Source organism: Carcharodon carcharias, chromosome 17, assembly GCF_017639515.1.
Source record: "Carcharodon carcharias isolate sCarCar2 chromosome 17, sCarCar2.pri, whole genome shotgun sequence".
Classification (NCBI taxonomy): Eukaryota; Metazoa; Chordata; class Chondrichthyes; order Lamniformes; family Lamnidae; genus Carcharodon; species Carcharodon carcharias.
In genome coordinates this window covers 75,713,528-75,737,403 of record NC_054483.1, presented here as the reverse complement: position 1 = coordinate 75,737,403, position 23,876 = coordinate 75,713,528, and the positions used below count along the sequence as shown (strand labels likewise).

At 42.0% G+C, this 23,876-nt stretch overlaps 1 protein-coding gene across 2 annotated transcripts in view; it reads right to left on the bottom strand.

Annotated features, from left to right (window-relative positions):
• The window catches only part of wdr11 (WD repeat domain 11), a 120,405-nt gene extending 100,478 nt beyond the window's left edge, over positions 1-19,927 (bottom strand). For both annotated transcript variants that reach the window (XM_041209852.1, XM_041209853.1), the window contains exons 1-2: positions 19,722-19,927; positions 8,528-8,639 (exon numbers count right to left, since the gene is read on the bottom strand). In XM_041209852.1, the coding sequence (XP_041065786.1) occupies positions 8,528-8,639; positions 19,722-19,804 (195 nt within the window). In that variant the 5' untranslated portion in view covers positions 19,805-19,927. The remainder of the gene's footprint in view (positions 1-8,527; positions 8,640-19,721) is intronic.
• Between the last annotated feature and the right edge of the window lie 3,949 nt (positions 19,928-23,876).

Sequence of the window (23,876 nt, the reverse complement as noted above, 5' to 3'; positions counted from 1 at the left end):
ACAAAAATACCTGGAAAAAAACTCAGCAGGTCTGGCAGCATCTGCAGAGAGGGACACAGTTAACGTTTCGAGTCCGAATGACCCGTCAACAGATCTACGTAAAAATAGAATAAATATTTCACCTCGCTTCTATTTTTACTTAGTTCTGTTGAAGGGTCATTCGGACTTGAAACGCTAACTGTGTCCCTCTCCGCAGATGCTGCCAGACCTGCTGAGTTTTTCCAGATATTTTTGTTTTTGTTTTGGATTTCCAGCATCCGCAGTTTTTTGCTTTTATATTTATATACCATTCATGTTTGTTGTGTTCTTAATTTCCTAAACACTGTGGGGAAATCACTTCTCAGGGTGGATTTTATTTTTCAGCCACTAAAACTAACTGGTCAAGGTTGAGTAAATCTTTAGCCATAATAATGATCAAACCACAATCCTACAATTAACAGTATTCATTTTTGCAGAGATTTATCCATTTGTGAATCCTTAGCGCCTTCACAAATGCTGACAAATTCACGTTGATGTATCAAAGACGCCTTCCTAAGTAATGTTACTTAACTGATTTTCCCCACACTCCTTAAGCCACACACAATAAATAGACCACAAATTAATAACTGAGTTATCGTGATGTGCTCTCTATCTCTGATCTTCAAAGGATATTTCAATATGCAGATCTCCTTAAAAAGCAACTGGAGAACATCCTGACCTTTACTTGTTAATGGGATCCCCAAAAATCACCAGATTCTCTCCATTTATGAGCTTTTTTTTTTGATTTAATGTCAATTATACTTTCTAGCGTAATAATTATATTTTGCTAAATTTTCAGTGCACAAGTTGATAGCTTTGAGGACAAAACAATTATAGAAATACAAGCTATTTTATTACCATCTGCTGCTCATATGTCACATTTTTCTACAAACTCATTCATTTCTTCCCCCCATGTGAATAATAATCTCTGATGTCCTTGGCATAAAAGAGCACAAAATTAATCAAGCCAATTAAATCACTAGCTTTATTTGAATGACAAGCATGGTGCAAAATATCATCACTTGATGATATGCATAATTAAAATCTGATTAACAGCTGATGAATATTGACTGGCATAGAGTCATAGTCATAGAGGTCTACAGCACAGAAAAAAGGCCCTTCAGCCGATCAAGTCTGCGCCAGTCAAACAAGTACCTAACTACTCTAATCCCATTTTTCAAGCACTAGGCCCATAGCCTTGTATGCCATAGCATCGTAAGTGCACATCCAGATACTTCTTAAATGTTATGAGGGTTTCTGCCTCTGCCACCCTTTCAGGCAGTAAGCTCCAGATTCCCACCACCCTCTGGGTGAAAAAAATTCTCCCTCACATCCCCTCTAAATCTCCTGCCCCTTACCTTAAATCTATGCCCCCTAATTATTGATCCCTCCACCAAGGGGAAAAGTTCCTTCCTACCCTATCTATGCCCCACATTATTTTATACACCTCAATCATGTCCCCCCTCAATCTCCTCTGCTCCAGGGAAAATAACCCCAGTCTATCCAATCTCTCCTCATAACTAAAACTCTCCAGCCCAGGGAACATTCTTGTAAATCTCCTCTGCACTCTCTCTAGTGCAATCACATTCTTCCTATAATGCAGATTCCAGAACTGCATGCAAAACTCTAGCTGTGGCCTAACCAGCATTTTATACAGTTCCAGCGTAACCTCCCTGCTTTTGTATTCTATGTCTCAGCTAATAAAGGCAAGTATCCCATATGCCTTCTAAACCACCTTATCTACCTGTCCCGCTACCTTAAGGGGCCAGTGGACATGTACACCAAGGTCCCTCTGATCCTTGGTACTTCCCAGGGTCCTACCATTCATTGTGTATTCCCATGCCTTGTTTGTCCTGCCCAAGCGCATCACCTCACACTTATCAGGATTAAATTCCATTTGCCACTGATCAGCCCATCTGACCAGCCTGTCTATATCCTCCTGTAATCTAAGGGTATCCTCCTCACTAATTACCACCACACCAATTTCTGTGTCATTCGCGAACTTACTGATCTACCCTCCTACATTCAAGTCTAAAGCGTTTAAATACACCACAAACAGCAAAGGACCCAACACCGATCCCTGTGGAATCCCACTGGACACAGGCATCCAGTCACAATAACACCCTTCGACCATCACCCTCTGCTTTTTGCGACTCAGCCAATTCTGGATCCAATTTGCCAAATTGCCGTGGATCCCATGGGCTCTTACCTTCGTTATCAGTCTCCTATGTGGGACCTTATCAAAAGCCTTGCTGAAGTCCAAGTAAACTACATCAAATGCATTGCCCTCATCTACATACCTAGTCACCTCTTTGAAAAATTCAATCAAATTGATAAGACATGACCTCCCCTTAACAAAACCATGCTGACTGTCTTTGATTAATCCCTTCCTCTCCAAGTGTAGATTAATTCTGTCCCTCAGAATTGCTTCCAATAGTTCCCCACCACTGAGGTTAGACTCCAAGGTCCCAGTGTCCCAAAAATCTAAAGCCCTCCCTCCTGCACCATCTCTCCAGCCATGCATTCATATGGACTAACCTCCTATTTCTATACTCACTAGCGCATGGCACTGGAAGTAATCCAGAGATTACTATCTTTGAGGTCCTGTTTTTTAATCTGTTTCCTTGCTCCCTAAGTTCTGCTTGCAGAGCCTCATCCCTCTTTCTACTTACGTCATTGGTACCATTTTGTGCCACGATCTCTATATGTTTGCCCTCCCCCTTTAAAATACCCTGCAGTCGTTCAGTGACATCCTTGACCCTGGCACGATGGAAGCCGATGGAGTCACAGCCGCAGAAATGCCTGTCTGTTCCCCTTACTATCGAGTCTCCTACCACTTTTGCTCTTCCCCTCTTTTTCTCCCCTGTGCAGCTGAGCCACTCTCAGTGCCATGAGCAAGGCTGTACTCCCCAGAGGAACCGTCACTCTCACCGTTTACCAACACAGAAAAACGGTTCTCGAGCGAGATGCACCCTTACCTTTCCTTAGCTTAATCTATTTTAATTTAGCTAATCTATTTTAAACTGGAGGTCTGCTTTAAACTTACCCACTACTCACCAATCAGCTCTCACTTTTGTGCTGAAGTCACTTTTTGAAGCTTCCCCGCACTTGCGCTGGTTCTGGTCTCTCCGGCGCTCTCTTGCGCTGTCTTGTGATGTCACTTGTTATTTTCAACAAGAACTGACTGCAGGGCCCTCTTCCCAGACTGCTTCACAGCAATGCTGACTGCAGGGCCCTCTTCCCAGACTGCTTCACAGCAATGCTGACTGCAGGGCCCTCTTCCCAGACTGCTTCACAGCAATGCTGACTGCAGGACACTCTTCCCAGACTGCTTCACAGCAATGCTGACTGCAGGGCCCTCTTCCCAGACTGCTTCACAGCAATGCTGACTGCAGGACCCTCTTCCCAGACTGCTTCACAGCAATGCTGACTGCAGGACCCTCTTCCCAGACTGCTTCACAGCAATGCTGACTGCAGGACCCTCTTCCCAGACTGCTTCACAGCAATGCTGACTGCAGGACCCTCTTCCCAGACTGCTTCACAGCAATGCTGACTGCAGGACCCTCTTCCCAGACTGCTTCACAGCAATGCTGACTGCAGGACCCTCTTCCCAGACTGCTTCACAGCAATGCTGACTGCAGGACCCTCTTCCCAGACTGCTTCACAGCAATGCTGACTGCAGGACCCTCTTCCCAGACTGCTTCACAGCAATGCTGACTGCAGGACCCTCTTCCCAGACTGCTTCACAGCAATGCTGACTGCAGGACCCTCTTCCCAGACTGCTTCACAGCAATGCTGACTGCAGGACCCTCTTCCCAGACTGCTTCACAGCAATGCTGACTGCAGGACCCTCTTCCCAGACTGCTTCACAGCAATGCTGACTGCAGGACCCTCTTCCCAGACTGCTTCACAGCAATGCTGACTGCAGGACCCTCTTCCCAGACTGCTTCACAGCAATGCTGACTGCAGGACCCTCTTCCCAGACTGCTTCACAGCAATGCTGACTGCAGGACCCTCTTCCCAGACTGCTTCACAGCAATGCTGACTGCAGGACCCTCTTCCCAGACTGCTTCACAGCAATGCTGACTGCAGGACCCTCTTCCCAGACTGCTTCACAGCAATGCTGACTGCAGGACCCTCTTCCCAGACTGCTTCACAGCAATGCTGACTGCAGGACCCTCTTCCCAGACTGCTTCACAGCAATGCTGACTGCAGGACCCTCTTCCCAGACTGCAGGACACTCTTCCCAGACTGCTTCACGGCAATGCTGACTGCAGGACACTCTTCCCAGACTGCTTCACGGCAATGCTGACTGCAGGACACTCTTCCCAGACTGCTTCACGGCAATGCTGACTGCAGGACACTCTTCCCAGACTGCTTCACGGCAATGCTGACTGCAGGACACTCTTCCCAGACTGCTTCACGGCAATGCTGACTGCAGGACACTCTTCCCAGACTGCTTCACGGCAATGCTGACTGCAGGACACTCTTCCCAGACTGCTTCACGGCAATGCTGACTGCAGGACACTCTTCCCAGACTGCTTCACGGCAATGCTGACTGCAGGACACTCTTCCCAGACTGCTTCACGGCAATGCTGACTGCAGGACACTCTTCCCAGACTGCTTCACGGCAATGCTGACTGCAGGACACTCTTCCCAGACTGCTTCACGGCAATGCTGACTGCAGGACACTCTTCCCAGACTGCTTCACGGCAATGCTGACTGCAGGACACTCTTCCCAGACTGCTTCACGGCAATGCTGACTGCAGGACACTCTTCCCAGACTGCTTCACGGCAATGCTGACTGCAGGACACTCTTCCCAGACTGCTTCACGGCAATGCTGACTGCAGGACACTCTTCCCAGACTGCTTCACGGCAATGCTGACTGCAGGACACTCTTCCCAGACTGCTTCACGGCAATGCTGACTGCAGGACACTCTTCCCAGACTGCTTCACGGCAATGCTGACTGCAGGACACTCTTCCCAGACTGCTTCACGGCAATGCTGACTGCAGGACACTCTTCCCAGACTGCTTCACGGCAATGCTGACTGCAGGACACTCTTCCCAGACTGCTTCACGGCAATGCTGACTGCAGGACACTCTTCCCAGACTGCTTCACGGCAATGCTGACTGCAGGACACTCTTCCCAGACTGCTTCACGGCAATGCTGACTGCAGGACACTCTTCCCAGACTGCTTCACGGCAATGCTGACTGCAGGACACTCTTCCCAGACTGCTTCACGGCAATGCTGACTGCAGGACACTCTTCCCAGACTGCTTCACGGCAATGCTGACTGCAGGACACTCTTCCCAGACTGCTTCACGGCAATGCTGACTGCAGGACACTCTTCCCAGACTGCTTCACGGCAATGCTGACTGCAGGACACTCTTCCCAGACTGCTTCACGGCAATGCTGACTGCAGGACACTCTTCCCAGACTGCTTCACGGCAATGCTGACTGCAGGACACTCTTCCCAGACTGCTTCACGGCAATGCTGACTGCAGGACACTCTTCCCAGACTGCTTCACGGCAATGCTGACTGCAGGACACTCTTCCCAGACTGCTTCACGGCAATGCTGACTGCAGGACCCTCTTCCCAGACTGCTTCACAGCAATGCTGACTGCAGGACCCTCTTCCCAGACTGCTTCACAGCAATGCTGACTGCAGGACCCTCTTCCCAGACTGCTTCACAGCAATGCTGACTGCAGGACACTCTTCCCAGACTGTTTCACGGCAATGCTGACTGCAGGACACTCTTCCCAGACTGCTTCACGGCAACGCTGACTGCAGGACACTCTTCCCAGACTGCTTCACGGCAATGCTGACTGCAGGACACTCTTCCCAGACTGCTTCACCACAATGCTCACTGCAGGACACTCTTCCCAGGCTGCTTCATCGCGATGCTGACTGCAGGGCACTCTTTCCAGTTTCAGAACAACGTTAACTGCTTTCAGGGAGGTGGCAAACACTGAAACAGAAGCAACACATTGCAAACACTGGCAATCTGAAATTTTTAGACTTCAGATCTAATTTGAAATAATCAGTAGGTCAGGCACAATCTTTGGACAAGACAGGGGTGGAGAGGGCGGGGGCTGGAGAGTGAATATCTTGTGTCATTGGCCCAAAACATTAACCATACCTTCTTCTCTCCAAAGTTGCTGCCTGACCTGCTCAATATTTCCAGCATTGTCTGCCAAACATCAAATCCATGATTAGCTCCACAATCTAATAGTAAAATAAACATACAACATCACTAACAGAATATATTGCTGCAAACTCTTTTATGCCTCATAACTTCTGAAAATGAAAGGAAAGCACCTGCAGGAACACAAAGGACCGGATTCTGTGGTCAGCGACAAACAAACAGCTCCAGCCATTCATTACAAGTCCAATTGGCCCACAAGTTTTCTATGACCTTTACAGTGGTGGTTATTGGAAATAAAAATAAGCATGGCACCCTCTACCGTGGATCTGTGAATAGGGCAAGCAGCAGTATATCTCCTTAATCAAATTAAAGAATCATTACCGAGATATGCAGCAGCTGAATCAGGAACTGTAGGCTTAAATATTTAATTCAATGTAAAATCATACAAGAGTTTTTTTTTAAATCTCCAACAATAATTAAAATCTGAAGGAATGAAACTCCACAAGTGTAAAAGTAAATTTTCAGTGCCAGAGTGGTTGTTTGGCAGTAAACAACTTACCACACTTTAAAAATTACTCAGACTTGAATGGACAAACTCTAACTTGTATTGGCATGTTCAGTAGATATCTGTCACGCAAGTAGTCCAACTTCACACCTTTGCATATGTTTGAACACTGAGTCTTCAACGAGGTACTGGTATAGCAGGACAACTTGGATAGCAACTTCCAGATTTCTGTGTTCGATTGTGCGTGTACATACATCAGAAGTTGCCCAATATACTCCTTAATAACCGTAAGCAGTGTTAAGAACAGGAGAACAAGGACAGGAATAGGCCATTCAGCCCTTGAGTTTGCTCTGCCATTCAACAAAATATTGGATGATCTTCTATTTTGTCTACACCTTCGTGCAGTATCCACATATCCCTTGGTATCGAAAAATTTTTCATCTCTGACAAATATATTCCATGACTGAGCTTTCAGAGCTCTCTGCGATAGAGAATTCTAAAGGTTCACAACCCTTTATATGAAGAAATTTCTCATAGAATCATAGAAAATTTACGGCACAGAAAGAGGCCATTTAGCCCATCGTTTCTGTGTCAGCCGAAAAATTAGCCCCCCAGCCTAATCCCACTTTCCAGCATTTGGTCTGTAGCCAGACCTCACCTCCGTGCTAAAGGGCTAACTCTTTATTGTGACATGGTGACTAGTTCTAGATTCCCCAGGTAAGAAAAACATCCTCCAAACATCTACATGGTCAAACCCTTTAAGATTTTATTTGTTTCAATGAGATAACTTTTCCATCATTCTAAACTGTAGGAAATATTACAGAATCACAGAATGGTTGTTGCACAGAAGGCCAGCATTCTGCCTGTCATGTCTGTGCTGACTCTCTGAAGGAACAGTTCACCTAGTGCCATTCCCCCATCTTTTCCACATAGCCCTGCATATTTTTCCTTTTCAAATAATCCAATTCCCTATTGAATGCCTCGATTGAACCTGCCTTCACCACACTCTCAGACTGTGCATTCCAGATCCTAACCTCTCGCCGAGTGAAACCCGTTTCTTGTCATGTCACCATTGCTACTTCTGTCAATTACCTTTAATCTGTGCTCTCTGGTTCTCGATCCTTCCAGCAATGGGAACAGTTTCTCTCTATCTACTCTGTCCAGGACCCTCATGATTTTGAATACCGCTACCAAATCTCTCAATCTTCTGTTCTCCAAGGAAAACAGTCCTAACTTCTCCAATCTGCCTGTGTAACTTAAGTTCCTCATCCCTGGAACCATTTTCATGAATCTTTCTGCACTCTCTCTACTGCTTTCACATCTTTCCTACAGTGTGACGGCCAGAACTCGATGCAATATTCCAGCTGAGGCAAACTGCTGTTTTATACAAGTTTAACATAATTTCATTGCTTTTGACTCCCATGTCCCTATTAGTAAAGCTTAGGATGCTGTGTGCTTTATTAAGTGATCTCTTGTCCAGCCACCTTCAATGATTTATGTACAAATATTCTTACCAGTTTATCACTAGTGAAGCTGAAAGGTTAAAACAGATATGTGGAAATGCTGAGTAATTAAAAGTTAAAGAAGCTTTAATATTAGACTAAAACCTTTTATGTTAAATAAATTGCTGAAGAGTTTCCTTTTAAATTTGTCAGCAGTAGGATCCAATTATTTGTTATTAAAATATTGCATTATAGCATGAATGTATGCAATAAGTTAGCAGATGCACTTCAAATCTAGCTAATATCCTTTCTAAATGGTCAACTGGGAAGAAAGGTGAACAACTGGTGTTATCCTTGATAACAGATTTTCAATATAATCACAATCTAACACAAACAGGGACAATAATGATTACCTTCACAACATTTGCTTTGTGCCGTTCCAGAACCTGAATTGTTTGCGATGTGCTTGGATCAATTATCAATACAAGTGAATGACAACCATGGGCAATTAAACCTTGCCAACCCCTGGAAGAAAAAAGTTAGTTAATTATTTACTGACAGAAAACAACACAGTACATAAAACACTCCCGTAAAAATGTCCCACCAATTCAAGACAAAGCTTTCTTAAAAGTTATACCTCTAAATCAAGCTGCCAAAGAAATGTTAAATATTTGAAATAGTTGTGTATACCTTAAAATAAAACATATCACTGCCTGAATTCAATTAAAATGGCTATATAGATATCAACAATATGCTAAGGTTACTCTTCTGATTTATCAATAACTTTAGCTTGTAAATTACATAATATAAATTAGGGATGAGAGAGAAGATCAGCCATGATCATAATGAATGGTTCGACGGGCTGCAAAGTCTACTCCTTATGTTCTATGTTGAATTACAGATGCTAGTCTCATCTAAAGCAACAAGCCCAACGTAACGAGTGGAGCCTTGTTAACTTCAAGTTGCACAGTTCACTGGGAAAAAACATTTTTCAGACAGTTTTTTATTCTTGATTCTGTTCATGTTGCACGCATGCTCAGAGCTCCACTGTCTTGGGCAGAGCACTAATTGGGAGCTGGCAGTGTAGGGCATGATTAAATTGCACTCTAAGAGATATGAAACTCTCAAGTGTGGCTTGCAGTCAGCAGCATCTAATTTACATTGTGAACTCCAAACTGCCTGATAGCAACGAGCACGTGTTCATACAAGCGTAAGCTCTGCACGCTAACAGTAAATTTTAAATGGTTTCCTGAACATTAAATGCTTAATGCTATAAAGTGTCTAATAAGTTCAAAGGAAACCTAAAGATGTTTATAAACCTAGCTTGACACCGCACTGAAATTAGACCTTATATGCTGTTGATCCTAAGCAATGCAAGGTAGCCCCCATCAACAGCATCACAACTAGATGCCTTCCAGTCAGAGTGGGACATGACACCAGTGTCTTTCCATCATTTATGCATCACTGCAAGCAGAAACTCTCCTTATGGCAGTACGAGGGAGACAGCATCAGCACCTTAAACCAGCACTGCTAATCCAGAGTTCCATCAATAAATAGTGGTGTTCTAGTATAAACTGGCCACTTAAAACCAACGTTTCTTTTGTCCAATTTTTGGAGCTCACAATATAAATGGATGTTGCTGAGTGCAAACCACTCTCGGCAGTTCCAGGCATCTTAGAATGCAATATAATTATGATATGATCTCTCTCAGCCAAACTCACTGTAGAGTTCTAAGCAATGTTTAGGTTGATCCCTGGATTTCCCATATATCTTCACTCATGAAATTACCAATAAAAAGGATAAGAACACAAATCGCTCCATTATACAAATGTCTAATTCTGATCAGACAACAGATGAACTAATTATCACCGCAGTGGCACAAGACAACATTAGAACTCCTGTTTGGAGGCCATGGAAATTCTTTGTTAAAGAGCAAATAATTTCTGACACCAACGACTGATACAAGAATATGTAATTGCTAGACTTATAATACTCTACAGGTTAAAGCCAGGTCAGCATTTTAATATGAAGCTGGTTAATAGGTTTATAGCAATACAGGTTACAAAAACAGAAACAGAAAAAAAATCACTGTCTTCACCCCACAGGACCTGTCATTAAAAAGCTCCAGAACAGTTCTATAAATTTGTAAGGCCAGAGTGCTACTACCCAACATTTAAACAATAAGCTCCCTGCATTAAAAGCACTAAAACTGGGAATCTAATTACAACCCTTCGGAAGGACTTTTTTTTATAGTTCCATTAATAAAATTTTTAGAAGTTTTACAATGAAATAATCAGTGACTCAACATTTTATGTCTGCTGGTACTAACAGGCTATGGAAAGGCACATTTTCCTTACCACACTGAGTCATCAGGCCAGATTTCGCTGTCAAAATAACGACAAGACCAATGGTGTGCTCTGTTATTTATGCATAAATGGTACAACAGTTTCAGGCAAGGAGAAAATGCATGTTTTTCAGAAATATTCCAAAGTTACTATCCTCGCCACCATTAGCTTTGCAAAGGCAGCATCTCGCTGTGTGGTTCACTATTGGCAAGCATTGAATGTCCTGAAGTTGCTGTATTTGCACAATAAATACAAACTAAACATGTCCCAGATTGTTAGGGCTATCAATTAGTAGCATAGGTACACTTTTGAAGATGTGATAAATGTTAATAACTGTTAATCAAGCTATCTGAGCTCGAAAATTAACTAAATAGGAAATATTCAGGTCGCATTGCTTTTAGGAGATGTTAAAAATGTCAAATTTAATTTATATTTCTAACTTTTCCTGTCTCTTCTTTCTCTCAAATATTTCAAATTTCAATTCTCTCAAATCTTTCTTTCCATACCTGATTTGATATTAAATTCACTCCTGTCAATTGACACGTGGAATTGTGATACAGTAGCCACCACTGAGACGTGGTTGAGGGAGGAGCAGGATTGGCAGCTCAACATTCTGGGATATAGAATCTTCAGGCGAGACAGGGGAGGGGGTAAAAGAGGAGGAGGCATTGCATTATTAGTTAAGCAGTCAGTTACTGCAGTAAGGAGAGATGAAATCTTGGAGGGGGCATTGAATGAAGCTTTATGGGCAGAGCTTAGGAATAAAAAAGGGGCAGCCACATTGTTAGGTGTTTTTTTTATGGACTCCCAGATAGTCAGCGGGAAATTGAGGAGCAAATATGTGTACAATTTGCAGAGGTGTGTAAAAACAATAACAATAGGGTAATTATATTTCAACTTTCCCAACATTAATTGGGATAGACATAGTGGATTTCTTGAAATGTGTACAGGAAAACTTTTTAGGTCAATATGTAGAGGGCCAACAAGGGACGTCACAGTGCTGGACCTAATTCTGGGGTATGAAGCCAGACAGGTGACTGAGGTGGTGGTGGGGGAGAATTTTAGTGATAGCAACCTCAACGTGGTACAATTTAAGCTTGTTATGGACAAAGAAATAGATAAGTTGTAATAAAATGTTTTGGATTGGGGAGAGCAGATTTTAGTAAAATAAGGCAGAATCTGGACAAGGTAAAATGGGAACAGCTACTTGTGGAGAAATCTACAGAGGAGCAGTGGGGGGGGCGTTCAAAAGGAAATGGAGACAGTACAGGCTCAACATGTTCTCTCTAGGGTGATAGGAAGGAGTAACAAGCCCAAAGAACTAAGGATGACCCGAGATATTCAGGATGCAATGAGAAGGAAAAGAAAGGTTTTTAGCACGTACAAGGGAAGCAAATCAGCGGAGGCATTAATGGAGTACAGAAAGTGCAGGGTGGAGCTTAAGAAAGCAATTTTAAGAAAGCAAGGAGAGCAAAGAGGGGATATGAGAAAGCTCTGGCTGGTAAAAGTAGGGAAAATCCCAAGATATTCTATAAGTATATCAATGGGAAGAGGATAACCAGGGAAAGGGTAGGGACCATGGGGCAATCTATGGGTGGAGCCAGAGAGCATCGGTTGGGTGTTGAACGAATAGTTCACATCTGTCTTCACCCAAGAGAATGAGGATGAAGGTATCAAACTCGAGGAGAGACTGCGAGGTTCTTGAGCAAATTGATATAGGGAGTGACAAGGTATTGGAGGTGTTGGCTGGCTTAAAAGTGGACAAATCTCCAGATCCGGATGATTTGTGTCCCAGACTGCTGAGGGAGGCAAGGAAGGAGATCGCAGGGGCTCTGACCCAAATTTTTAATTCCTCTCTGGCCATGGGGGAGGTGCCAGAGGACTGGAGAACAGCTAATGTGGTTTCGCTATTTAAGAAGGATTGTAGAGATAAGCCAGGGAACTACTGGCCAGTGAATCTCACATCACTGGTAGGGAAACTATTGGAGAAAATTCTGAAGGAGAGAATCTATCTCCACTTGGAGAGGCAAGGTTTGATCAGGGATAGTCAGCATATCTTTGTCAAAGGGAGATCATGCCTAACAAATTTGATTGAATTTTTTGAGCAGGTGACCAGATGTGTAGATGAGAGTAGTACAGTTGATGTAGTTTATATGGATTTCAGCAAAGCCTTTGACAAGGTCCCACATGGGAGACTAATAAAGAAGGCAAATGCACATAGAATACAGGGTAATTTGATAAGGTGGATTCAAAATTGGCTTAGTTGTAGGAGACAGAGGGTGATGACAGAAGGATGCTTCAGTGACTGGAAGCCAGTGTCCAGTGGCGTACCACAAGGATCTGTGCTGGGTCCCCTATTATTCCTCATTTATATAAACAATATAGATGACTATGTGGGGGGTAGGGTTAGCAAGTTTGCAGATGACACAAAGATTGGCGGGGTGGTTAACAGTGAGATTGAGTGTCTTGGGCTACAGGAAGATATAGACCGGATGGTCAATTGGGCAGATAAGTGTCAGATGGAATTTAACCCTGAAAAAATGTGAGCTGATACACTTTGGAAAGAGTAATTTGACAAGGAAGTATTCAATGAACGGCATGATACTAGGAAGTTCTGAGAAACAGAGGGACCTTGGCATGTGTGTCCATAGATCTCTGAGGTCAGAGGGGCACATTGGTGAGGGTGGTGAAAAAGGCATATGGGACACTTGCCTTTATCAATCAAGGCATAGATTACAAAAGTAAGGAGGTCATGTCGGAGTTGTATAGAACCTTGGTGAGGCCACAGATGGAGTACTGTGTACAGTTCTGGTCGCCATATTATAGGAAGGATGTGATTACACTGGAGTGGGTGCAGAGGAGATTCACTAAGATGATGCCTGGGATGAAACATTTAAGTTATGACAAGAGGTTGGATAACTTGGGGTGTTTTCGTTGGAGCAGAGAAGACTGAGGGGCAACCCAGATCGAGATGTACAAGATTATGAGGGCCATGTTCAGGGTGGATACAGAGCAGCTGTTCCCCTTAGTTGAAGGGTCAGCCATGAGGGCACATAAGTTCAAGGTGAGAGGCAGGAGGTTTAGGGGGGATGTGAGGAAAAACATTTTTACCCAGAGGGTGGTGACAGTCTGGAATGCACTGCCTGGGAGGGTGGTTGAGGCAGGTTGCCTCACATCCTTTAAAAAGTACTTGGATGAGCACTTGGCACGTCATAACATTCAAGGCTCTGGGCCAAGTGCTGGTAAATGGTGTTAGGTAGGTAGGTCAGGTGTTTCTCATGTGTCGGTGCAGACTCGATGGGTCAAGGGGCCTCTACTGCACTGTGAGATTCTGTGATTCTATGAATTCACCCTCCTTCTCAGTTCTTCTGCTATTTATTTCTCAATCATTAAATCTCCCTGGCAATAGAGATACCCTGTTGAGTCAGGTCACAGATGCCTTTTTTTTACTGGTTATGGCACTTTCAGGAGCTTTGTGGAGCAGTTTTCTTTGAGCTGAAGGATGCAGGGGCCAATCAAATGAATGACAGACACAGTTGGATGCCCTGCTACAGCAAGATTGGTCCAATAAACAGTACCAAGCAACTTGAAAGTAATTCTGAATCATCAAATTTCACATTTCATTTACAATAGACATTAAATTGCTGTATCATTTTCAATGTCAATTATCAGCCTCATTAAAAGTTAAGGTCAATGATCCCGACAGTAATAATTTGCAACATTAAACTTAAGGCATTAATTTAATATTTAAACTACATTTTTATCACAGAGAAATATACCTAGGACACAATGGACACTTTAAAGATATGATAAAATTAACACCAATGGCAGTTTTCTCTAAATTCAACACACAAAATGATCTGTCCTCTCCCCAATCACAGGGGTAGCAATCACCTTCCTCAGTGTTACAGTAATTTATAAATTTTAATCTCGTCAATTCTGCACTGCGCTTAATTATTTCACAGGTTATGAAAAACTCAGTTATTCAGCAACTGAAATATTCAAGTCATATGGTCTCTTAGGTATTTATAATACTCCTATGATGAACTCAGGTTCTTGGGGCAAAGGGGAAGGATTTCTAACCTTGTTACAAGGCACAGCAAAAGACTTGTCCTAAAGAAGGTTTCAGATTTTTCACATTACTGAGATATTGTGCTATGATAATCAAAATGGCCCCATCCCATAAATCATGTTTATGCTGATTTGCAAGATGGGGAATTTCTTGATTCACATGATGTATAACCTGGCAAGATAAAGCAGAATTATTTATATTTTGGATAATGAACAAACAAAACTTTTTAAACGCTAAGAGGCACAGTCAGATTTGCCCTCCTGAGTCCAAATCAGGTTGCTCTCAATGCTAAAAAACATTAGTTCTCATAAAAATATAATGAAGATCAACAAAATCATAAAACTGTTGGCTTGAGGATGAGCTTAGGGTCATTTTTAGTACTACAATCTTTTCAGAACCAGCTCAGTTCCAATTTCATTCCCCGTAATGCAACAAGCTGCTACTGAAAAACACAGCTATGTACTCTAATGTCTGTTGGGAATTTAAGGCAAACAAGCAGCCTAATTAAACCAAAAGCATACTTTGATAGTGTTGTAATGCATAAATTAGTGTTGAGTTTAAAATCCAATAATCATATGCAATTGTGACTTCTACATTCCTGATCAATTCAGGATTAACATGACAGGGAAGTATCACCATATCCCTGATTAAACATATTGATTATCTAGTTGTGGCTCATTATGTCCTCCCCAAATGAGCTTAGGTAGCACACTGGCTAATTCATATAACATGCCTAGATAATTTTTAACAGCATCAATGCTGAGTTTTAAACCTCAAAGCAACTGAATACATAAAAATTTAATGGAATGTTTGAAGTTAGGCAAACACTGCCCACGAAGAATAGAAAAATTACACATCTATTCTACAGTGGCCTTCTGATGAGCTGCTATTTAAAAATTTCTAGCTTTGGTTTTCTTTAGCAAACAGATAAAAAGGTTCAGAAGGTATCCCTCCAATGCCAGGTAATCATGCATGCTGGGTTTATATCGACAGTGTGTTATGATCCAACAAAAGGGGATGGCAAAGGGTGTCCTAGGTAACAGGATCAAGACCAGAAGAACTAAGCTTGCAAGCGAAGGAGCTGAATTATCAGTACCATTCATCTATCAAACATTAAGTTCCAAAACTCCCGCCAACTTATTACCTGGAGATATCAGCAATCACCAATTAACAAGAAACGTGGAAGCAACTGGCTATTAATTTTATCATTTCTAAATCATTCTCATTTTTAAAGGGTATTAATGGCAACAATTTTTCTTTAAAAAAATTCTTACCACAGCATTCATTTTTAAAGAATGCAAGACATTCTATTCCATGTTGCAAGTAAGGAATGACCACCATGATAGAAAATGGTGAAAGAAAATAATGAGGTATATATTAATCTTGCGCAGTGGTGCAAAATAGGCACTAGCGCTCCACCACACTTTCTTTTCTGTCTACAAAGAAAAGAAAATCTGGCAGAATTCAATGCTCTCTCTATTTTTTTTGTTGTATACATTTAAATACATGGTACTTATAAATATATTTTGTGCAGCCGCTATTTGGGAGCTGCCGATGTGGTGCCTTCCAAATATGTACTTTAGTGGGAACATTGACAGAAAGCAAAACAAGCTGTCGATTCTGTGTTCCTCCAATTCTGGACTTTTTTGTGCATCCACAACTCCTTCTGTCCCACCGTTGGTGATGAGGCCCTAAGCTCCAAAATTCCCTTTCTGAATCTAATGGCCTTACCACCTCCCTGTCTTTCCTTAAAACCCTCTTCTTTGGCTGAGCTTTTAGTCACCCCATCTAATATCTCCTTTGAAGGCTCAGCATCAATTGTTTTCCCCCATTCTCAGAAAATGGGCCTAACGGTAAGGCCAGTATTTATCATCCATTCCTAGATACCCTCCAGAAGGTGTTAGTGGGCACGCCTAATAGAGGCATGCTATTCTAAACTAATTGAATCAGGGCTTAGTAATGGAAGACTGAGGGACAGTAGAGCCAAGGGGTTACAGGTTGTGATGAAATACATTTCTCCTGTTGCTAAGATTGCAAAGTGACTAATGGATGTCCAGTTGAGAGCTGCTACATCTGTTCTTAACCCACTAGCACAGTTGGTAATGCCACATGACACGATGGAGGGTGCCCTCAGTGTGAAGATAGGACTCATGCCCCTTAAGGACTGTATAAAGTGGTCACTCCCACCAATACAATCATTGACATGCAGCTGACAGGAAAGACAGAGTGAAGTAGATAATTTCCTCATAGTGATTCTGTGGCCAACTGCTGCAAGTTCAGTCTGGTACCCATGTCCTTCAGGGCTCAGCCAGCCCTCTCAGTGGTGGCGCTAATGGGCTCCCACTATTTTGTGAGGCATTGAGTAACCCTCCCAGAGTACACCCTTTGCCATTGCTACCCTCAATGCTTTCTCCAAGGGATGTAAAACATGGAGAAATATTGATTCATCAGCTGAGGGAGTGTGGTCGGTGGTAATCAGCAGGAGGTTTCCCTGCTGTGTTCAACCCCAAGCAATGAGACTGCAGCGGTTGTAGCCAATGTTGAAGACTCTCTCAGTCACCCAATGACTCAACGGTTTACCACTGTAGTCCCACATCTAGTTGGTCTGGGAAAGGATGGTGAAGGAATCTGGGAATTTAGATATGATTCTGTGAGTATGACTATGTCAGGCTGTTGTTGACTAGTCTGTGGGGCAGCTCTCCCAATTTTGACACAAGGCGCCAGACGTTAGTAAGGAGAGTTTTGCAGGATTACCTGGGCTAGGTGTACCTCCATCATTCCTAATTCTTTGCTTATTTCACATCAAATTGTCCCTCCAATTATATTCCTATTCTTTGTGGCAGTTTGAAATAACTGAATGGATCGCTAGAATATTCCAGAATGCAGTTAGTGTCAGCCACATTAGCTTGGGACTAGAGCCACAACCAGGCCAAACCAGGTAAGGATGGCTGATTTTCTTCCCTTAAGGACTTTAGTCAGTTAGATTTTTACAACAACCCACCATCTTAATGGTCACTACTACTGATGCCAGATTTATTTTTCTAATTTTAAATTGAATACATCTCTTTGAAATACCATGGAATCTTCCTCTACATTAGAAATAATTCTTAAATGCAAGCTGTCAATGTTTCACAGCTAATGGAATAATTTTGGAGTGCTGCCACTGTTGTAACATAGGGAGACATGACAGCAAATTGCATAACCAAGGTCCCACAAACAGCAACAAGATACATAACATGGAGAGGGTGATGAGGGGTAGTGAGGTTAACGGTTATTTACATGAACTTTCAAAGGGCATTTGAGAATGTACCACATAATCAAGTTGTCAGCAAAATGAAAGCACAGGGATTAAAAATATATCATTGTCTAAAGGACAAAGCAGAGAGTAGTTGCAAACAATAGTTTTCAGACTGGAGAGAGGGTATACCATGGTGTTCCCTGAGGGTTGGTATTGACCTGCTGCTCTTTTTAATACGTACATACCTAAATTTGGGTTTTTGTCTAATGCAGCTCACTGTTCCCAGTGTATTTTTTCCCTTCAAGTATTTATTCAATTCCCTTTCAAAGTTATTATTGAATCTGCAATGCATCAGGCAATGCATTTGAGATCATAACATTTATGGCACATTAGAAGAAAAAATTCTCACGTTGTCTCTGGTTCTTTTGCCAATCATCTTAAATCTTTGTCCTCTCATTACCGATCCACATGCCATTGGAAACAGTTTCTCCTTACTTACTCCTTCAAAACTATTCGTCATTTTGAACACCTCTATCCAATTTCCTCTTAACCTTCACTACTCTAAGGAAAACAACCTTCTCCACATAAGTGAAGTCCCTTATCCCTGGTACCGGTCCTCTTCTGCACCCTCACCAAAGCTCTGGAATCCATCCCTGTGTGGCACCCAGAATTGAGCTGACGACCAACCTCAAAACTATCTGCTCTAAACTATACTTTTCTCAGCAATTAGCTAATCTTTGCAGAATACCTATCGCCATCATTTCTTAATGGTTATGTGTTATTCCACAGGTGAAAATTATAAATTATAGTAGCTAGATATAAAAAAAGAGTTTAACAAATCTAGGTGCTCTTGAGAAAAACATTAAACAGAGAGGATCTGCACCAAATTTAAGAGCCTCTTTAATTTCTTCAGGCTGTAGACCTAAGAACATCCTGAAGCAGATGTGTTTTCTTATGTATTTGCAATAAAGCTAATGTGTTTTGACACTTGAATTATGTCCGCATACTCTTTTAACAAAATAGCTATAGGCAAGTTTTTGTACCTTATTTGCCAGAATAAAGCTTCTAAAGTGCACATAAGCACGCATTTCCTTATCTTGAAAGTGAAGCACTTTGTGTGCCCAGCATTTGTGCTCTTTAAAACGGAAAATGAAATTCTTTACTAAAATGGCCAAAAGGTGCAATTAAGCGTCAGCCATGGCTCAGTTGGAAGCATTCTCACCTGAGTTACAGGGTTCCAGGTTCAAGTCCCACTTCAGAGCTTGAGCACAAAAATCAAGGCTGACAGTCCAGTGCAGTACCGAGTCTGTGCTGCACTTTTGGAGGTGTCATTTTTCAGGTGAGATGTTAAACCGTGATCCCATCTGCCTGCTCAATTGGAGGTAAAATATCCCATGGCAGCAAAGGAGTTATCCCGTGTATCCTGGCCAATAGTTATCTTTCAATCAACATCACAAAAAATGAATTTCAGGTCATTAACACATTACTATTTGTGGGAGTTGGTCGTGTACAACTAACTGCCGTATTTCCTACATTACAACAGTGACTACACATCAAAATTACTCCACTGGCTGTAATGCTTTGAGTGGTTCAGTGAAAAGCGCTTTATAAATGTATTTTGTTTTTTTAAAAAAGCTCTCCCTTTTATTTCAAAATTCCCCTTTATCCTATAATTTAAATTAAGTTCTAAAACAAGGAAACTCGCCATGCTGCATTAGTCCTGAACGCTGAACTGAGTTTGATTATTGGAGATTTAAGTTTGACATTTGCTTTACAAACCCTCGCTCACTTGATAGCATAAACCGAGACATTCTCATCCATAACAGTCCCAGCAGAATCAGCTGTCGACCTGATAACTAAGGAACCTCCTAAGATAAAGAGGCTGAGTATTGTGTACAGGCTCAGTCAGTTTGTGCTAACGCAGCTCAGGAATGGTATAAGGCCTCACTCACCAGTCCACTGCCCCTCTGTTCTGGACGTTCAAAGTTCCCGTTAAAGTCCTGGGCGAAAGTTTGATATTCACCGTGAACTGCATTCTCTTTCTCAGAGCCCAGCGGTTATTTATAAAGGGATTTCCCCGCCCCCCACTACCACTCCGCAAAGCAACAAGTCTCCCGTTCCTCACAGGGTCCCCAGCTTCCGGGTGGCCATGTAAACAGGAAGTGAGCAGCCCGGAACTTCTCCGTGCTCCTCTAGACTCCGGTCCCTCCTTCAAACCCGGTCGAAAGTTCCGGGCTGGAAATGTCCCCGCCAAGTGATACCAGCATTGGCCAGAGAGGAGAGGGGGGCGCTCTGCTCACTAGAGCTCCTTCAGTGCCAAACTTTCTGCTCTTCGCTGCGAATAAGAAACTTGAAAGCTTCATTTAAAGTTTATTTTTAAAAGAGTTGGTAAAACCTCCCATTCTAAACCCAAACTAATCAATCGTCCACTCCATTGCTCATAACTAGGTAATCCAGGGTGTGGTTACTCGAGCCTGAGTGGGAAAGTAGTACGAAAAAATGCACACCTCCCCTCACAATAATAACAAATAATATTTATATAGCATCTTTAATATATAACATCCCAAGGCTCAAGGATATGAGAAAGTATATGGTACTGAGGTTTTAGGGCAGATGACTATAAACTTAGTCAAAGAGAAAGGTCTTAAAAAACATCTTAAAGGATGAAAGCAAGATTGCAAGAAACAGCAGTTTTCAGAGGGAAAGAATTTTAAAAAGCACATTATCTAAATAGGGCATTGGCAGCTGAAACCATAGCCACTAATGGAGCAAAGACAATTGGGGATGTTCAAGATGCCATAATTGGAGAAGTACACATATCTCAGAGGGTTGTGGGGCTGAAGGAGGTGAGATAGGAAGAGGCCAAGTCATGTAGGGATTTGAAAACAAGGATGAGAGTTTTAAAATTATGGTGCTACATAACACTAGGCTGCTGTGGAAAATTAAAAATGCTAAAAGAGAACACTAAGAATTTACTGAAAAACCCTAAAATCTCCAGGCAGACATGGCTGCTAAACATATTAAGAGTTGAAGATTACCAGATGAACATTGCACAGCCTTGAGATTCAGACTGGAAGACACAAATTAGATTAGGTGTACTCTCTCAGGTAGGGATGGTTTAGCTCAGATATGGGAGGACATACAATGGACAGAGGGGTCTTTGATGAAACACAAGCAATCTTGAGTTGTGAGAACCAAGGTCTTTGTGCATGTGTTTTAATTTAGACTGGATAATATAATTATGAATAGTTATTAGAATAATTGGTTAGCAGAATCTCAATCATACGCAATAGGATAGTTTTAACATGGTACCTGTGTGTCGGTTACCGAGTGGATATATTGAAATGTACTCAAATATATTGTAGGGCGAACAAGTCCTGTTTATGGTGGGGAACTGTGGGCCTCTGTTTTAGTGTGGGTGTGGGTGTGGGGTGTGTGTGTGTGTGTGTGGATATGGCCAAGAAGACTGAACTCGAGTTCATTGCAGAATAGAGAGGTGAAGGAACCATGTCCCTTCACCTCGCCAGGACGCATAGAAAGCTGATCAGCAAAATGATACAACAAGTGACCCACCGTTACGATCCAAGGAGTGGTGGAAGCTCAGACTAAAGATAAAACTGACAAAGCTACAGTACTCATTCTGAGTCTGTATCTGCAAAACAAACTAAACTAATACAGAAACGTCTCGGGGACGTTGCACTCATCACAGCGTCATGGGACCTGAAACGTCCCCTACTGAATTTTTGTAACTTAAAAGAAAGGAATTGATCTAAGTTTCAAGAGCTATTTGTGCTGAGGAGAGAGAAAGGGGTTACCCCTAGGGGGTTAATGAGCAGTGACAGGCAGCTGCAGTGTGAGCTTCAGTCAATTTGATTGTCCCTATAGGTGGAGTCTCCAAGATCCCTTTATCCCCCCACTGCTACTTGAAGCTTCGTTTAGAGTTAAGTTCAATATTATAGGAATATGAATCCATACCTTTATATATCTGTTTGTTTGTGTGCAAGGAGGCATTTGTATGTGAGCTTTAATGTATTTACTTCCCTGAATTATCTTTTGTGTGTGTAGTTGAACATTTTAGAGTCAAAAACCCCATATTAGCTTAAAGGAAATGTATATTCAAACACTCCAAAGTTTTGAGTATAAGGTTTGAGTTGAGATTTCTGGCAAAAATCGCAATTTGGAGGTAGTGTAAAGATAAAACAGGGTTTGCCGTTGTTTGAGATGAACCAACCCTTGTACACCCCCTTGCAAACTAGTAGGGAATAACCCTCAACATCAGTTTCCAAGCTGATTGGGATTGATACATATGAGCTGGTATTCTAAAATTCTGAGGGAAAAAAAAATTACCTGAAATTCAAAAGGATTCTAGGAAAATCAAAAGACATAAACACAAGGTCTAGGTAGTTTCAATGGATAAAAAGGAGTTTCTTATGAAGAGTTGAATTAAATGTTAAGGGAAATCTGCATTCCAAAAGTATTTGAATTTGGGACAATCTGGAGATGTAAAGTGCAATGTAATTTAACAGGCTACTTTTGAATAACGAGGATGCTATCCAAAGATAAAGAATGTGTCGATAAACATATGGGACTTTTAATCTGGATAAAAATCATTACACATGAAAAAGAGGTTTTAATTTTGATAGTGTAAATTACAGTTCTTACAAAGTTTCAAAGTTTGAGGTTTGGTTCTTGATAAAGTTCTCAAAAAGGAATTTTTATTTTAAAAGGCTTTTAACAACAATTGGTACCAATTCAAATGCTGCAAGCTTTTGTATTTGTAAGTCTGTTCCCAAAATGTAAAGTTAAGCTCAAGACTTTGACAAAGTTTGGCAGAAATCCAATTTTTGGCCGAGTTAATGAATCTGGGATAATGCTAAAAAAAGTCAGACATAATTTAGTGGGTTACTTTTGAAACAATAAGATGTTGTTTGAGAAGAAGATAAGGAAGCAAAACATGTCAATACTTGACTTCTGTTTTAAAACTGTTATGAGAATACTTTATTGGACTGTGAGGTCTCTCCAGACAACCTGAACAAGATAAGATGGTAACTATTGCATGTGTAAAATGGTATGAGGAAAGTAGGGAAAGAGGACATAATGTACAAGCTGTTTTAAAAGAAATGAATTTGATAATCTGGCCATCAACTGAGGCATTGGAACTGCACAGGGAGAGATAAGCAAAGATCTAGATACAGAGATCCCCATTGACATGGAATAGTTAATATGGCCTAAAGAGTAAGGAAACATTTTAAACGATCAAGACAATAGAGAAACTGACTTCAAGAGAATCAAGATGATCGTGGTCAGGAAAGAAAAAACCTTAGAAGTAAAACTATTCGGAATTTGTAGTTGAGGAATTGAAGGGTAAGAAGAAATAATACTTAACAACAATTTACCACAAGATGGATACAGGTAAAGGGAAAGCTGGGAAAAGGCTAAATAGATGTATTACTGACTATATTAATGTGCCTGCGAGCTACAAAGAGTAAGACCACAGGATTAACACCTTGATGACAGGCAGAGTTAAGTGGCTCCTAGAGAGAGAACTGCCACTGGAAGTGAAGATAGTGAGCCATTGAAAGATAGGATAAGAATGTGCATTGTAGAGTTGTGTAGACAGCTTAAGGAATTGAGGTCCGACACGAGACAGTAGCAGGAAATAGTAAACTGGAAGGAGTGGGGTGCCTACCCAGATGGATTCAGATCAGGGAACTCATGCCATATGGAGAATCATTAAAGAAATGTGTAATCTTATGGAGATTAAACAGAAATTCCATATTCCTTACCACCCGCAGAGCCCAGAGATGGTGAAAAGGATGAACCGAACTTTAAAAACATCTGTAGCCAAAGCAATTCAGGAGACAGGGAACAGTTGGGCCACAGTATTGCCCAGCATTCTGATGCGCCTTAGGGCTACACCAAATAGGACTACCAGGTTCACCGCATTGAATTGATAACAGGAAGAGCCATGCAATTAACTGAAGGCATTATAGTAGGAGGTATAAGGCCACTGAAAGGAAAAATACAGGACAATGTAAGGGAATTAAGCGAGCAATTACATGCGTTGAGAGGAAGACCGACAGATGATTAAGGATATAGGAACAGAC